This window comes from Trichomonas vaginalis, chromosome I, assembly GCF_026262505.1.
Source record: "Trichomonas vaginalis G3 chromosome I, whole genome shotgun sequence".
NCBI classification, from domain to species: Eukaryota; Parabasalia; order Trichomonadida; family Trichomonadidae; genus Trichomonas; species Trichomonas vaginalis.
The window spans coordinates 18,034,398-18,051,842 of NC_067203.1; the positions used below are offsets into that span (position 1 = coordinate 18,034,398).

A 17,445-nucleotide genomic window follows, 5' to 3' on the forward strand; every position below is an offset into this window, starting at 1 on the left:
TATCAAACACCAGAAGAAGAATGCATGGAATATGCAATTATTTCACACAACATTGATTTTGTTACATTCTTGATGAATGAATATAATATAGAGATCGATTTATATGATTGTGGATGGTATTGTAATCTAGAATCATTTTTAGTATATTTCGATCAAACTAATGATATTGGCAAATGCTTTATTAATTCGGCTATGTTCAATATTACATCCCTTTGTGAATATTTCCTATCAAATGGTATAAATATCAATGAAAAAGATAAAAGTGGAGAAACCGCCCTTCATAAAGTAGTATCTAATAATAGTAAAGAAACGGCCGAACTTCTTATTTCACATGGTATAAATATCAATGAAAAAGATGGAAATGGAGAAACCGCTCTTCATATTGCAGTAAAATATAATTATAAAGAAATAGTCGAACTTCTTATTTCACAAGGTATAAATATTAATGAAAAAGATAACAAAGGAAAAACTGCTCTTCATTATGCAGCAGAATCTAATAGTAAAGAAACGGCCGAACTTCTTATTTCACATGGTATCAATATCAATGAAAAAGATAAAAATGGACAAAACGCTCTTCATTATGCAGCATGGAATAATAGTAAAGAAACGGCTGAACTTCTTATTTCACAAGGTATAAATATTAATGAAAAAGATAACAAAGGAAAAACTGCTCTTCATTATGCAGCAGAATCTAATAGTAAAGAAACGGCCGAACTTCTTATTTCACATGGTATCAATATCAATGAAAAAGATGGAAATGGACAAAACGCTCTTCATTATGCAGCAGAATCTAATAGTAAAGAAACGGCCGAACTTCTTATTTCACATGGTATCAATATCAATGAAAAAGATGGAAATGGACAAAACGCTCTTCATTATGCAGCAGAATCTAATAGTAAAGAAACGGCCGAACTTCTTATTTCACATGGTATCAATATCAATGAAAAAGATAAAATTGGGAAAACCGCTCTTGATATTGCAAAAAGTAATATAAAATCTCTTATTTCACATAGTGTAAATATTAATGAACAAAATATTGATCATTAAGGCTGCACTTACGCCCATCTGACTTTAATTCAAATTTTTAATAAGTGGCGTGAAGCACCATTGAAAATTAACCTTAAATATCTGAATTGAAGGCCCTGTCATAGGGGCGTAAGTGCACACTTAAGGCTTCACTAACATGACATAAATTATTCAAAAATTGATGAAAGCTAAAAGTGTTCAGTACAGTATAAAGGTTCATGTCCTACCGCTCAAACTTTCTAATTCTTTCAAAAATTAACTAAAATGCTAGCTTTTTGAAAAATAATCATATCGGTAGATAGGGGATAATATAGAGGTGCTTTATGAATAACTAAAACTTGATATTCAACGAGAAAAACACTTAACGAATCTCACTTTCTTGTCTGAATTCGTATTTTAACATACCAAGAATAAAAATGTAAATTCTTTATGTGAAAAACAATCTATTTTATAAATATTTACCAAGTTTTTTTTTTATGAAAGCATAACTGTTTCATTACATCAGATGTTGTCACTTTTTTAGAAAATGTCGGAGTTATCTTCGAAATCAAAATCCCTTCTCTGCTCACAGGAGGATTATACTTTTGTTGAAAATCTACCAGAAAACGGCATCAGCATTTGTAAAGTGATGGAAAATAAAAATACACACAGAAAAGTTGTTTTTAAATATAACGAATTACTTTCTAACGCGAGTTGTAACAATGATGGTGCCGCCATTAACGAATTTTACGAGTATTTAAGTGACGTATCTCAAAACATGCATCCAGCAATCAATCCAATCGAAGGATGGTGTGTTCCAAATGAAAAAAGAATACCAATCATAATTTCATCATATCAGCCCCGCGGATGTGTTAACTTGCATACTATTAGAACTCTCAATCCAACATTGAAATGGGTAACTGCAATCGGAATTTCATCTGCAATTAACTACTTGCATCGTAACCACGTTTATAATCTTAACTTAAAACCAAGTAACATACTTCTTAGTGACGATTTCCGTCCTAAATTATCTGATTACGGACTCACATCCAAATTACAAACTCATATGAGGCCAAATCAAAACATTGGAACCATAATTTATATGGCACCAGAGTTGCTTACCAAACAATTCTCCATTACACCCAAAGCTGATATCTATTCCTTTGGTTTAATTTTGTATTTAATTTTCGCAGAAAGATGTGCTTATAATGATAGTGATAATCCACTTACGCAGATCATGGCCTTCTCAAAGGGAGTAAGACCACACATTTTCGAAGGTGTTCCTCCGGTTGTTGTCGATCTTATTAAGCAAATGTGGCAAACTAACCCAGATTACAGACCAACGGCTGCAGCAGTATACGATATGCTTATTAATGGCGTCAGAGACCTTGTTGACAGCCTTGATTTCGACATTATTGTTCCATATCTTCGCGATATCTTCGATTACGAACACGGATGTGCCTTGGCATCATTTGGAGATGCAAGAGGCAAATTCTCTGCTATGAAAGTCCTTTATAACAACGTTGATACACCAAATATCCATAAAATGTGTTTGGAAGAGATCAAAATCATAGCAGATGTAGGAGAAAGAGATGCCCGTGCATTCATGGCCAAGATAACTGGCGACGGATACGAAGATTCCAAGGAACCAGAAAAAGATATCAAACTCGACCTCAAAAAGAAGAAACACAAACCGAAAGCAATGCGTCCTAAGGTCCCCAACAAGGAAATTGTGGAAGCAGCCAATTCCGGTGACAGAGAAAAAATCCGAAATCTTCTTAACGACGATGTCGATGTTAATTCCATTGATAAAGATGGCGATACTGCTCTTCATGTTGCCTGCAAGAAGAATGACCTTACTTTGGCCCAACTTCTCCTTAGTATTGAAAAAATTGATGTAAATTACCAGAACAAGAAAGGATATACACCTTTGCATGAAGCTTCCAGAATGGGTGCATCAGAAATAGTCAATGCTCTGCTTCTTGTCAAAGGAATCAAGCTGACTGTTCCAGATAAGATGGGATACTCTGCTTTGGACTGGGCGGCTAAGGATGAGATCAAAACTGCTTTAACTAAAGCAGGTGCTGAATCATGCAAAGCTGCAACTAATGCTCAAGACACAAAGAAATAATTTTTTAATTTTTTATTTTTGTTATTTTGATTTACAAAGCAATAAATATGATTGTATAATATTTCACATCAATGGTATGGATTTGTTTTTAACTTTTTTGTAAGAATTGAATCAAAAAAATTTTCAAAATTATTATATTGAGGTATTTTCTATCATACATCATCACTGGTAGAAAATAATGGAGTTTTAATCAGCCAATGCTCCTATATCCTTCATATATAAATTAGATGATTTAAAAATTTGTTCAATTTACCACTTTTGAAATTCTTTTTACTTTTTAATATGATAATAACAAATTGAATGATATATGAAAAATGTGATGAGGATTTGACTTTCGGTTTGTTTGCCAATAAATTTCAAAGATCTTTTTGACTTTCCATTTTCATGAGTTGTCATTTCTTAAAGCAGTATGACGATTTTATTTCAACTTATGAGAAGATATGTCATTTAAGATCAAGTGAATCTCAAGAAGAAATCCTGAACTTGATTACGAACACAAAAAATTAACTTTACTCTTTTGAGATCCTTATCAGATATGCATCAATTTGATGCAGTATCGCAGTTCAAATCTGATTTTTTAATGTAGATGTACTCTAACATCCTTTAAAAAATGCAAAATGATATTAATTAAGCTTTTCATTTCTGTATCATACACGAAACAAAATCGTTCATTATACTAAAATTTATCAAAGTTTGATTAATGAAAAAATAATATCTAAATTTTTACATTGAGTCGGCTATTGATATGGTTAATATTAAATCTTGTAAAAATTGGCATTATCCAGAATAATACCCACTAAAATACACAATTTTTTTAAAAAAAATTTAGTCTTGCTTTCGCATTTTACTTATGTTCGCACCCTTTACAAGCGTCATTGAAGCTCATATGTGATATAAATATCCAATAATTTTGATTGTTGTCAATCAAGCATACCCTATATTTCCAACTCTTGGAAAATTTTCATGACCCCCTACCCAGGGTCCTAAAATGGGTATTTTCCTCACACAGACACCGTGGTTTTTTGAGCCTGGAAATAAATAGCGCAGACAGTTTCTACATATAGAGACATGCTTATACTTAGAGTTTGACGGGAATCTAAAGTGATTTATTTCTGCATCGCGAAATCTAATGCAATCTCAAAATCATGAAGAAACTGCGAATCGGAGCGCAATTTTTTAATATGTTAATATATAAAGGTACCCCTACTACTGCAAATGCTTCAAATGAAAATCTAAGAAATCAGATTAATTTGATCACATTAGTATAGTATTGGTCAAACCAAAAACTCATATGTTGATATATAGCCTATAGATATTCATATTATCTACTTTTCATTGAATTACATAAGATTTAATAATCTCATAAATATTCTTTTTAATTTTCCGAATTCCGTGTGCATTTAGATTGCCTATACCTGTATATAATAATTCTAGAATGGTTTGGTTAGATATTAAGTTTTTTAGATTAATATTTTAACATTTTGATAAAACAAGCATTTGTTCCATTTTAGAATCGCCATTGAACTCTAGTTTGACTAACATGATGTTGTATGATCAAATAAATTCTAACTTCATGAGATAAATTTTGAAATTAGAAAATGCGATATCTGACTCAAATATTTATCTGAACACATTTAACATTCAATGATAAACTAAAGTACTATACAGCAGATTCGATTTGGCTTATATTTTATATAATCAACAAATAATCCTATAAAATTGTGCTATTCACGTTGCTCAAAGATGTATTGAACATTCCCTACTTGTGTATTGATAAAATTAGATATAGATTCTAATGTAAATCGATATTTTGAAAATTCATATATATTTTGTCTTGGTTTGGCATTTGATCGTGTTGAAACCGGAATTGCAATATATATCATCTAAATATATAACTATCAAAATATGAGCTATAGATTTTTAAATTATTCTCCTGAATATGAGTGACTAACATAATTATATTGAATTGAGTAGTAAGAATCATAAATATTAGAATCTGACGATAATTTATTATAACTTTATATAGGAACAAGATTATAAATGATGATGAAAATAAAGATTAAATTTAAATCTGAAAATTTGAAAACATTAAGTGTATATGATAGCATTACAAAATTAAATTTTATGTGGAAGAGGAAATAGAGGAATTAGAAGTATTATGAGAAAATAATAAGATATAAAAACAAGATTCTATTAAATGAGTTAATTTATAGAAAGGAATAACAGTGTGAATGTAGTAAATGAATGTTTTCATGATGTATTATTGAAATCTTAAGTTTTGTTAAGAAGATAATAAGGGAATCAAATTTTGTATTAGGAAGTTTGACCGACAAGAGTGTATTGTGCACTCTTGTCGGTCTGCATGTCTCATTCCGGGAGACATTGTCACTGCATGTCTCCCAGAATGAGACAATCTTCCGCAATTCAGAATGTGAATTGCAAAACTTTGACCGACAAGAGTGTATTTGCACTCTTGTCGGTCTGCATGTCTCATTCCGGGAGACATTGTCACTGCATGTCTCCCAGAATGAGACAATCTTCCGCATTCATAACTTGAATGCGGAAGTTTGACCGACAAGAGTGCACAATACACTCTTGTCGATCTAAATGTATCTTACAATCAAAGACACTTTCATACAATCTTTTCGAAGTTAAAAAAAAAATTTAATTATTTCTTTCTTTTGTTTATTAAATCGCCTTACTCACGTACTAATCTCTTTTAGAGACTCTATCGAGCTATCCCACATATAAACCTGTGACAATAATACATATTTACTCTCTTCATATTCTGATCTCATGACACATTATCGCAAAAACTATAATTATACAACACATCTCATAAAGTCTCATTTTAGCCCTATCTAAGCGTTCAAAACCTATTTTCCACACGTAATCTGATTCTTCTGGCTCCGCTGATTCGATTTCTGCTGTCAGATCGTGAAAATATGCATCACATAAAGAGATAAATGCAAATTGCACAACTTAATATTTTCCTTAAAATTTCTCTTCAGGTTCATACCTAAATAAGCTCTTTTTTTGAAAATTCAATTTTTTCCAAAAATGTATGAATTCAAAAGTTCAGATTATATCTAGTCATTTTCCAACATTAATTTTGTGTTTTAGTTTTTGAGATATTCATTTTATTATACGTATTATTCAGAAAATTAAAAGAATTTGTGAGGGGGAACGGAGGAGATAATAAATATGTAAAGATGGATGAATAGACAATTTGAAAAAAAAGCAATAATTTTGAGTTGTGTTTATTTATCTCTTTATGTGATGCATATTTTCACGATCTGACAGCAGAAATCGAATCAGCGGAGCCAGAAGAATCAGATTACGTGTGGAAAATAGGTTTTGAACGCTTAGATAGGGCTAAAATGAGACTTTATGAGATGTGTTGTATAATTATAGTTTTTGCGATAATGTGTCATGAGATCAGAATATGAAGAGAGTAAATATGTATTATTGTCACAGGTTTATATGTGGGAATAGCTCGATAGAGTCTCTAAAAGAGATTAGTACGTGAGTAAGGCGATTTAATAAACAAAAGAAAGAAATAATTAATTTTTTTTTTTAACTTCGAAAAGATTGTATGAAAGTGTCTTTGATGTAACATTTAGATCGACAAGAGTGTATTGTGCACTCTTGTCGGTCAAACTTCCGCATTCAAGTTATGAATGCGGAAGATTGTCTCATTCTGGGAGACATGCAGTGACAATGTCTCCCGGAATGAGACATGCAGACCGACAAGAGTGCATAATACACTCTTGTCGGTCAAAGTTTTGCAACCACATTCTGATTGCAAAAGATTGTGCTATTCCTGCATATTTTCTACGAGCCTGATTCATAAAATTGAATCCTTCTATCCAAATTAAATGCAATTTCGCTAATCTTTCATCTAAAATCACTAATCAGAAGCATATTGCAAGTTAACTTGAACCGGCATGTTCCTCCTATCCTGTCTTTCAGTTCTTTCTATCAGCCATGGTTCACAAGGAGGAGAGCTTTGCGCACAATCAGACATAAGATTGCGGCAGAGGAACCGGGAAGAGAGCAGCTTGAAGCGGTAAGATGTCCGAATGCTGTCTCCCGGGTGTATCTGTCAGGCAAAGTTCACAAGGAGGAGAGCTTTGCGCACAATCAAACAGAAGATTGCGGCAGAGGAACCGGGAAGAGAGCAGCTTGAAGCGGTAGGCTGTTTTCAAGTCTTTAGTTAACAAACTTTAACAAAAGACATCTAAAAAATTTGAAATAATTGCAAAATAATGCCGTCAGGTAATGCGCACCTAAGGGAGGTGTTTTGCGGGAGCTGGGGGTATCTTGGTGAGTACTCAGGAGGCCAAGAAGGGCACCCCAACCGACATTTTGCTGACGCATTGTGTAAGCAACCATTCTGATAACCGCTCAAACCGTCGGGACAAAATAATTTATGAAATTATAAGTCATCTTTCTAATACATATTTTTGGAAGGGCGTAAGATACGCCAACTTAAAATATTATTAAATATGAGAAAATCGCTCAACAAAAAAAACAATTCTTTCAAAAAGTTTAAAATTTATCTTTCTAATACATATTTTTGGAAGGGCGTAAGATACGCCAACTTAAATATATTATTAAATATGAGAAAATCACTCAACAAAAAAACAATTCTTTCAAAAAGTTTAAAATTTATCTTTCTAATACATATTTTTGGAAGGGCGTAAGATACGCCAACTTAAATATATTATTAAATATGAGAAAATCGTTCAACAAAAAAACAATTCTTTCAAAAAGTTTAAAAATTTATCTTTCTAATACATATTTTTGGAAGGGCGTAAGATACGCCAACTTAAATATATTATTAAATATGAGAAAATCGCTCAACAAAAAAACAATTCTTTCAAAAAGTTTAAAATTTATCTTTCTAATACATATTTTTGGAAGGGCGTAAGATACGCCAACTTAAATATATTATTAAATATGAGAAAATCACTCAACAAAAAAACAATTCTTTCAAAAAGTTTAAAATTTATCTTTCTAATACATATTTTTGGAAGGGCGTAAGATACGCCAACTTAAATATATTATTAAATATGAGAAAATCGTTCAACAAAAAAACAATTCTTTCAAAAAGTTTAAAATTTATCTTTCTAATACATATTTTTGGAAGAGCGTAAGATACGCCAACTTAAATATATTATTAAATATGAGAAAATCACTCAACAAAAAAACAATTCTTTCAAAAAGTTTGACATTGATATTTCTAATACATATCCTATGGAAGGAGTTTACATTCACAAAATAAAAACCAGTTCAAAATCTTATTACTCCTTGAATTAAAATCATTTAATTTCAAATCCATTCCAAATCCTTAAATCTGTATTAAAATCATTTTGCCAACAACCAACACAATACAAATTACATTTCCATATATCTTCTTGTCCATTTTAATTTTTTATCTCATTTTATTTAATTTTATTTAAAGCATATAGACATCGAGATCCTTTACACATAGTTATATAAAAGTCAAATACATAATAAATTCTTAATTCTAGAGATATCTCAAAATCTCAATTTTTTAATTTAAAATACCTTTCATTTTTCACAGTACTATCACAACAAACAAGCCATTTACTAATTAACACATATAAGAAAAATATCAAATTACAAAACAACTTTCAATATCATTCGCATCAAATTCTATTTTTTCATAATTATCAACTACATGTTATTATATAATATATGTCGGCGCATATTCCACTCTATACAAGTGTCAGACACACTCACACAAAGCTGTGCGATTCATACCTCTATCAGTAGGATTTCTCAAATCAAGAACACATATGTTTCACTATCGCACATCTGTGTAGGATCTAATTAACCCTTTGGACTGGTACTTCAAAATTTGATAATTTGATTTGAAGCTCTTTGGACTGGTATCTAATTAACCCTTTGGACTGGTTATGAACTGGCCAAAGAGAAATAATATTAATTAAGCTTTTCATTTCTGTATCATACACGAAACAAAATCGTTCATTATACTAAAATTTATCAAAGTTTGATTAATGAAAAAATAATATCTAAATTTTTACATTGAGTCGGCTATTGATATGGTTAATATTAAATCTTGTAAAAATTGGCATTATCCAGAATAATACCCACTAAAATACACAATTTTTTTTAAAAAAATTTTATCAATTGTTATGGTATATCTTTATGATAATGAATAAAATGCTTATTTTTCATAAGTAAATACATAATTTATGCTTAAACACAAAAAATAACACGAAAATTTTTGGCCAACATATCTAAACTAAGGATAATGGTTTGAATATATAAACAATAATACTTTGTCCAGGGAATTAAATTTGTGCTATCCAATTGTCAATTCTTTGAATTTTTTTTAAACGCAAGATATCCCGGCATTAGCCTCAATAAATATATATATTATGCATCATAATATTAGTTTGAAAAAAAAAAGGTATTGGGGCTTCCAGGGGCTGCGCCCCTTCTAGCCCTGAAGATGTTTAGTATAAATGAAGTTTTTATTCGGAGGGCTTCCAGGCGCGTTGCGCCCTCTAGCCCTGAAGATGTTTAGTATAAATGAAGTTCTTATATACGGGTCTTCCAGGAGCTTTTCACAAATTATATATGTTTTCATGTTTTGTCACTTTTCTGTCACTTTCCGGGTAAAAACATTTTTATTATTATATATAAATGAATTTTACAAAACCACCGTTACCGTTCTTTGGAAATAAGAGTAGATGTAAAGATATTATATTGAGAGAACTTAAGAAACTACCGAATGGTCTAACATTTGTAGATTTGTTCGGTGGAAGTTTCTATATATCCCATTTATGTCATACAATATTCCCAGACTCAAAGATTATATGCAATGACTTCGACAACTATATGGACCGTCTCAAACATATACCAGACACAAACAATATATTGAAAGAGTTAAAAGAAAAGATACCTATAGGTAAGATGGAACGTATACCATTAGATAAGAAAAATATTGTGAGAGAGGTTTTGAAAAAAGCAGAATATATAGACTGGGATAGTATATCTGCTAGACTATTATATAGTGGTGCTATAAGAGTTCATGACATTGAAACACTTATGTTAAAAGTTTTATATCTTAACTATACAAATGTTTTCAAAGAGGACATAGAAAAATATATTGAGGGTATAGAGTTTGTGAGATGTCATTGGACAGAGTTGTATGAAAAATATAAAGACAAGGAAAATGTTTTCTTTATAGTGGACCCGCCGTTCTATAACACATGGGATTTTCAATACCAAGTAGACTGGACTTTGAGAGACTCTTTAGAAACTTTAGACGTTTTACATAACTGTCCATGTTTTTACTTTACATCCGATAAAAGTGGTTTGGAAAGTGTCATGAAATGGCTAGAAGATATAAACGACTATGAGTTTAGATATGACAAGATAGAATATGAGAGAGGTCCTATAAACCGGAGAAAGTGTCACAATAAAGAAATTTTATTAGTAAGTAAATGTGGTTTGAAATAGGACTACTTGTTTTAGGTTTTTTCCATTGTGTCATTTATTTATTTGACGTGGCAGAAAAGTACAGAGAATATGAAGATGAACCAATGCCTGCAAATGTTCAGTATATGTACTCGTAAGAGATATTTTTATCTAATATTAAATGGACGCACAGAACTTAGCGAATGCACAGCAACCTGGACAACCAAACCCAGAGAATATTCCAAATGAAGTTAGAATACAAACTGCATTGGCAAACTATGGTCAAGTGCCAACAGATGTACAAATGCAAACTGCCATGTCAAATGACGCTGCGTTAGGTTTGCCACCATGGTATGCAAATATGAGATGGAAAGAGTTTTATACAAACCCTGAAGTGGGATATAAACAACTTTATGCAGATGACGCGAACACAGGAGTTGACCCAGAATATGTTTTCTACCAGAGGAGAAACAGAATGTATGAGCTCCAGTTAAAGAATGCTATGGAACTCAACAGGAAACGCAAAAGACTAGGCGGACATTAGATTTTTACACGTAGTAAATGGGTTTCTTCAGTAGTATTGGAAACTTCTTCAGAAGAGTTGGAAGAGGTATATGGAATGGAATAAAATCTGTCGGAAGAGGAATTTGGAACGGTGTCAAAAATATTGGTAAAAGAGTAGGTCAGTTTGTTGGTATTATACCTAAAGACCCTGAACCAGAAGAACAAGCTCCTGTTATACAACAGCCTGAACCTGCACCACAGTCTAGTTGGCAACCAAATCCAACACCTCAACCGTATTAAAAAATTATATTTTTATCGTTCGAAGTAGTTGTATATGAAACTAAGTTCTAAGTAAAACGCATGGTATAATGGAATTATTCTTTTTCTTCCATCTGTAGTAAACCATACTTGAAAGTCTGAAATACTTCCACTTGGTGGTTCGTATAACTTTGTAGGTTTTTCGTAAAAGTCATTTGCCAAGCATAAGAAAGAGTTTTGCGCACCAGAAAATGAAGCATGAACAATAATAGCATCTTGGTCGAAAATATTTTCATATGTTCCATTAGGGTTTTCGACTTCATAATAGTCCGGGTATACTGGATATTCTGCAGGCTGATTTAACATCCTCATAAATCTATACCATGCCAAGTTGTTATATTTTGTAGAAATATAAACGTTTTCTCCAAGGTCTTCTATTTTATTGATTTTAACAGTTGCATTTTTCCTGTCATAAATAATATCGAGATGGTATTCTCCTTCGTCAATGTTATACTGGTTTGCATATTCGATATAGATATCGTTTATTTTTTCTTGAAAAGCTTGAAGAGTTGTTTCTAAATTTATAAGCAAACTAACTTGTAAAAGTTTTCCCTGTTCAAATTTCTCATACATACGTTTTTCTTTGTTATAGTATCGAACTTCAAACCGACCGTAAATGGGAAACCATGTATGGCTTCTGAAATGAACTTCATTCTACGAAAGCCAATAGCTTTTGTGACGGATGGGTCTCTTAACCATCTTAATGGGTAGTCAAAACGATAGCCTTCATGCTTTACGGTATCTGTCTCAAACTTTTGACCGACATTAGTAAAAAGTTCATCTAATGGTTTAGTTGTAGCAACTCTAGAATTTTCTTTTTTCTATTGGAAGCATATTTTATCTATAATAAAAATGTCAAATGAAACAGCGTCTATGAGAGAAATACAACACAACCGACAACTCATTATGCAAGCTCTAAATAAGAACACAACAAACTTTTCAAACTATTCTAAGATATCTGAGTCATTGAAAGAAGGAAACTTAAAACTGACATTAAACCCAATGACAGATGAGTTTCTGTTTCAAGACAAGAAGAACAATACTGTCTGTATAAATCCAACAAAAGGAACTTTAAACGAGAAACCTATAAATGAACTTCTTTTGAAAGCAGATGTTGACAACAAAGCTGACAAAGAATATGTCATTGAAAAAGTTCAAGAAGAACATGACAGAGCAGATGCAACATATGCAACAAAAGAGGATGTTGAAAATAAAGCTGACAAAGAAACTGTAGATATGTTGGCACAAACGGTTTCAAGTCATACCAGAGGTTTAATGGAAGATAGTGTCCATTTGCAAAGACTTGACATAGATGTTTCAAATAAAGCCGACAAAAATCATACACATAAGTTAGTATACCTAAGTCGTGTACTGTGGCACTGCGCGCCTCCGTACACAACTTAGCGGTTTTGACACTTTACGAAATCATTAACATATATATTTTTACAACACAAACGACAACACTAACTTAACATTAAATATTTACAAAGCCGCCAACCACTTCACTAACGAATTCACTAACGTTTTCACAAACGACTTCACTAATGTAAAAAATAAACGTTCTCACTTACAAAAGTATTGCAACTCCTCCCATTGCTGTGCTTCACATAACAGCTCATAATCTTCTGACTCACTTTCTTCTTCATATAGGTCAAAATCACTGTCAAAATGAATGTTAGTAAGTTTTGACAAAGCTAATGAAACACGTTTACCGTTTGTATCGTATGCTTGTATAAACTTTCCATTCTTCATTCCTTCATAAACGCTCAAACTAACTTTACCCTTTCTCCCTCGTATCTGATAGAATGTATTTTCACGAGGAACGAAGAACAAATTCTTGAACTCATGACCGTTGTAGTTTGTTATCTCAATAGTTTTCGTCATTTACATCCAAATAAAATAAAAAATAAACTTAAAAATTAATGATATCACCACCCGCTCACGTATGAAAACATAGCACAAAAATAAATTTAGGTGAAGTGGTGAGATCTCACCTTTTTTACCTCTTTTTACCTTGAATTCATTGCTTTATAACTCTCTTCCTTTCTCCAACTCTTCTAACTTCTTCTTAAGTTCAGCAATGTTGTCCTCATGAAGTTTAATCTTTCTCAAAATTCCTTCTCTATCTAATGGTTGCTTTATCTTTCTAAACTGAACTCTACCATCCTTCATAGTATGAACGTAAAAACCTTCTGGAATAATTCCTGATTTAATGTATTCTACCAAAAACTTTTGTTTCATTGCTTCAGTGACTTTAGTCGTCATTTCAATCAAATAAAAATGTTCAAATAAAATAAAAATAACGTTATTTTTTCAGTAAGGAAACGCAGGAGTTTTACGATTTATTTGAGGAGTAGGTTCTGGTTTAAATGTTGGAGTCGGTTTAGGAGTTGACTTTTGAACAGGAGTTTGTACTTCCATAGGTTCAGGAGTCATTGAAGGTTTTGCTTGTGAAGGCGTTGGTTTTGACGAAGGTGTTGGAGTTTGTTTAACTTCAGCTACTTCAGTATTATTTATAACATTTGCTTTATTTCTTTTCAACATCATAACTGCTCCTGCTGTAGCTAGCAAACCTAGTGGGAGACCATATCTTATATAAGGACTTGACCAAATGCTATTTTTGAACAGGAGCTGGTGGAACACCTAACCTTGGTGAAACTGCTCTTTGCCATTGTGCAGCTCGTAAGAAATATTCAATAGGTGCTCCATAATCGTTTGGTAAAGTTTGTTTCACAGATGGTGAAGGTTCACGAGAGCTTGATGAAGAACTCATTTATAAGCTTTAAAAATAAACGTTCATCCTTTATTCCTCACTGTCGTCAGTTGCTAAGTTATAGTCGTCAAGTCTTATTATTGGTATGCCTGACTGTCTTACTTGTATTGCAAAGCAACAATCCCTCATAAATCCAATAAGTGGCTTTGGTACATTTTCAGTTGCTAGTTCAATAGGTCCTTTAACAGACAATTTGTATGTTATTGGAGCAGTAGATGTTTGACCTTGCTGGAAGCAAAAGTCCACTTCTGTTGGAAAACCACATAAGAAATGTGTGTTGTCATAGCTATCCCATTTATGTTCCACACTACCATCATCCACCAATGACCTCATAACATCTTCATTAAATCCTATCATATCATTGTTTGTATTGCAAGCGTTCGCAACCATTTCATAAAATACAGGTCCATATGATTTTTCAGGTTCTGCAGGCATATTTCCATAAGCTCCCATGGAAAGCTGAAGATATTTAAACTTAGGGTTCTCAAAATTAACATAATAGTTGTCTTTCTTTCTAAATAGTGCCCAAATACTTTTAACATTAATAGGCGTATAAGCTGCTGTAAATGTTGCACTTGAACTATCTGTATTCTTTGAGAATGAACCGTCCATAGGAATCCAATCCATAACTTTAACAGGAAAACATAAAGCCTCGTTTGTATAATGTTCTACAAGTTCTGTATAAATGTTAGGGTCTAAAGAGAATGACTTTGGATGAATGAAACATTCATTAAAATCCATCTTTGTTCGAAATAGTTGCTGGGTTACAGTTGTAATAGTAACTGTTCCACTAGCTTCTATTGCCTTCGTTATCATAGTGAATGGTTCATTCCATGGAACAAATTTATTTGTCGGTGGATTTGAATCTGAAGCAAATGCAACTTTAAGAGTTGGATTGAAAGCAATGATATCATTTACAGATATAGATGTGCATTGTAAGGCGTCGCTACTGAACTTTACTTTAAGCTGAATGTTTCCTGCAAAAGCTGGAATAAATCGAATAGCTTCTAATGGAAGGAATCTTCTAACAGGAATTCTTAAACGAAGCTTAAAATCAAATGATTTTCCTGCTGTAATTGGACCACTAACAATTTGTCCTGTTCTGCATGTTCCCGAATGACTCCATACATCTTCATGTCGAGTCTTTGAGAAAACATCTACTTTCTTTATTTGTTCGGTAGTTTGTGAGTTTGAAGTTATATATGCTTCTTCTCTTGCGTTGTCTTGAGAATATACGATACGACCATTTGCAAGGATTTGATATCCAGCAACTGCATAGAAAGCGTCATCGAAACCAATCCAAAATCCTGGTGTTTTTTTTATTGGAACCTGAACCAATTTCTTTATCTGCAATAAATTGACCTTCCATTTTATACGTAATGAATGTATTGTAAAGGTCCAACATATTTTCACCAGGAGGTGAGAGATTGAATGTTACCCATGTGTTATCTTTAGCAGTTCCAGGTTGTGATGGAATCTTTGCGTCAGAATATTTTCTATTAGTGTCACCAATTTGAACTGCATTGTCTATGATATCGAAATATGAGCGAATCTGATGAATATGCTCTGCTGGAGTAAATTCGTTTAGCTGTTCGTTCTGCATGTATTTACTTCAGATAAAAATATCTATTTACTTCATTATTCTCACTCTTCTTCTTGGTATTCGTGGTGGAAGTTGTTTCTTGACATTTTCAATGAACTGTACATTCTCTTTTGTCTCAACTTCTTTCACTGGCGGGTCAGGGTTCTTTGACTCGGTTTGTTTTTCAATGAAATTCACGAACTTTGCAATAAGCTCTTGGTTCGTTATTGAAAGTACATCTGGCTTCTTTTCTTCTGTTCTATTGACTTTTCAGTTTGAACAGAAGGTTTTATATGGGCTTCGTGGACTTCACCCTTGCCATGCACCTTAATGTTGTCGCTCTCTGCATTCGCTAATGGAACCTTTCTTTTTCTTACGTATATTTTACCATCTTTACTCTGACTTACGTAATAGAAAGGATGTTGTATTCCTCTTGCGTCATTTAATATAATAGACTCTCGCTCTGATTTTGACAAGCTCATTTTACATCGGTTAAAGTTTTAATTTAGTTTTTTATCTGCAGTCAAATGACTCAGACAAGCCCTACGGACAAGACCCAAGGTCATAGATGTTGAAGCATTGAAGAAAGAAATTCGCGAGCAAATTTTATCCGAACTGAAGGAACAAAAACAAGAACAAAAGCCAGAGAGACCAAAGAGAAAACTTAGTGAAAAACAACTAGCTGCATTAGCTGCTGGAAGACAGAAGAACCCACGTTTGCTGGCGAAAAAAGCTAGAGAAGAAGCAAAAGCTAAAGAAGCTGAAGCAAAGAAAGAGTAAATGGTTTATTTTTATCCGAATTAAATGTATAGACAAATACCTTTAACTGTTGCGTTCAGTAGTGAAAACCCTGACGTCAAAATAAAGGGGAACAGAGTAACGTTTAAGTTTCCAACAGACTGGATTGTGAACATAAATGAAGAGAAGTACATTGGCATAACATCTATGTATATAACACGTGCTTTCAGAAAGGTTGACTTTATACTTCAAGTCGAGATAGAAAATGACGAACAGTCTTTAAGCGCCCAAAACATTCACATATACAAATACTTTAAAGACGATACAACATTGCAACAATGTATGATTTCATTTAATGAGATGTTCGAGAAAAAGTTCAACATTGAAGTACAAACTTTACAGCCTTTACGTGAGTTTCTTGCACAACTGAAAGAAGAAGGTAGTCAGCCACAACTTATAGACTTTCATTATGAATTTAATGAAAATGAAATGGAAACTCATGACTGTCAATTCATTGTATTCTCACCATTCAATGAAGTCGCTAAAAAGAAAGAAAATCCATTACGTATAAGATTTCAAATCTCCGAACCAAGTGATGATTTTAAGAATGTTTTCAATTATGATGCAATGCTTCCGAGGAAAAATGAATTTTCAAAGATTGTAACACCTGGCATTTGGGATAGAAAGCAAGCAATACTTTACTCTAATATAGCCAAAGGCGTTGAAAATGAGTTCATTGGTCATACAAGAACTTCACCACTTCCTAACCCTAAATACTATAAATTAACTGGCTTCAATCGTGAGTTTTGGATAGACATGTACTCCACTCATGACCATAAATGTCCAGTGTTCTTGCCTCCAGATGGGAAGGACTGTCTCTACATTGAAGCACAACTCTTAAACTCTACCATCGCAGTA

The 17,445-nt window shown here is 32.6% G+C and overlaps 3 protein-coding genes and 2 pseudogenes across 5 annotated transcripts, besides 2 other annotated features; 3 read left to right on the plus strand and 2 right to left on the minus strand.

Annotated features, from left to right (window-relative positions):
* Positions 1-1,043: 1,043 nt before the first annotated feature.
* Positions 1,044-1,170: a mobile genetic element.
* A 395-nt stretch (positions 1,171-1,565) lies between these two features.
* Positions 1,566-3,321, plus strand: TVAGG3_1005420 (protein ubiquitination; the record flags this gene model as incomplete). Its single annotated transcript, XM_001310083.1, has 1 exon — positions 1,655-3,136. The coding sequence occupies one exon, from the start codon at positions 1,655-1,657 to the stop codon at positions 3,134-3,136; it is 1,482 nt and encodes a 493-aa protein (XP_001310084.1).
* Positions 3,322-10,793: 7,472 nt separating this feature from the next.
* TVAGG3_1005430 (uncharacterized protein) lies at positions 10,794-11,156 on the plus strand (the record flags this gene model as incomplete). Its single annotated transcript, XM_051254400.1, has 1 exon — positions 10,794-11,156. The coding sequence occupies one exon, from the start codon at positions 10,794-10,796 to the stop codon at positions 11,154-11,156; it is 363 nt and encodes a 120-aa protein (XP_051079974.1).
* Positions 11,157-11,173: 17 nt separating this feature from the next.
* TVAGG3_1005440 (serine threonine-protein phosphatase family) lies at positions 11,174-11,416 on the plus strand (the record flags this gene model as incomplete). Its single annotated transcript, XM_051254401.1, has 1 exon — positions 11,174-11,416. The coding sequence occupies one exon, from the start codon at positions 11,174-11,176 to the stop codon at positions 11,414-11,416; it is 243 nt and encodes an 80-aa protein (XP_051079975.1).
* A 4-nt stretch (positions 11,417-11,420) lies between these two features.
* Positions 11,421-12,268, minus strand: TVAGG3_1005450 (annotated as a pseudogene). Its single transcript has one exon. A coding segment is annotated over exon 1 (848 nt).
* A 532-nt stretch (positions 12,269-12,800) lies between these two features.
* Positions 12,801-17,445: part of a mobile genetic element that runs on past the window's edge.
* TVAGG3_1005470 lies at positions 13,867-14,207 on the minus strand (annotated as a pseudogene). Its single transcript has one exon. A coding segment is annotated over exon 1 (341 nt).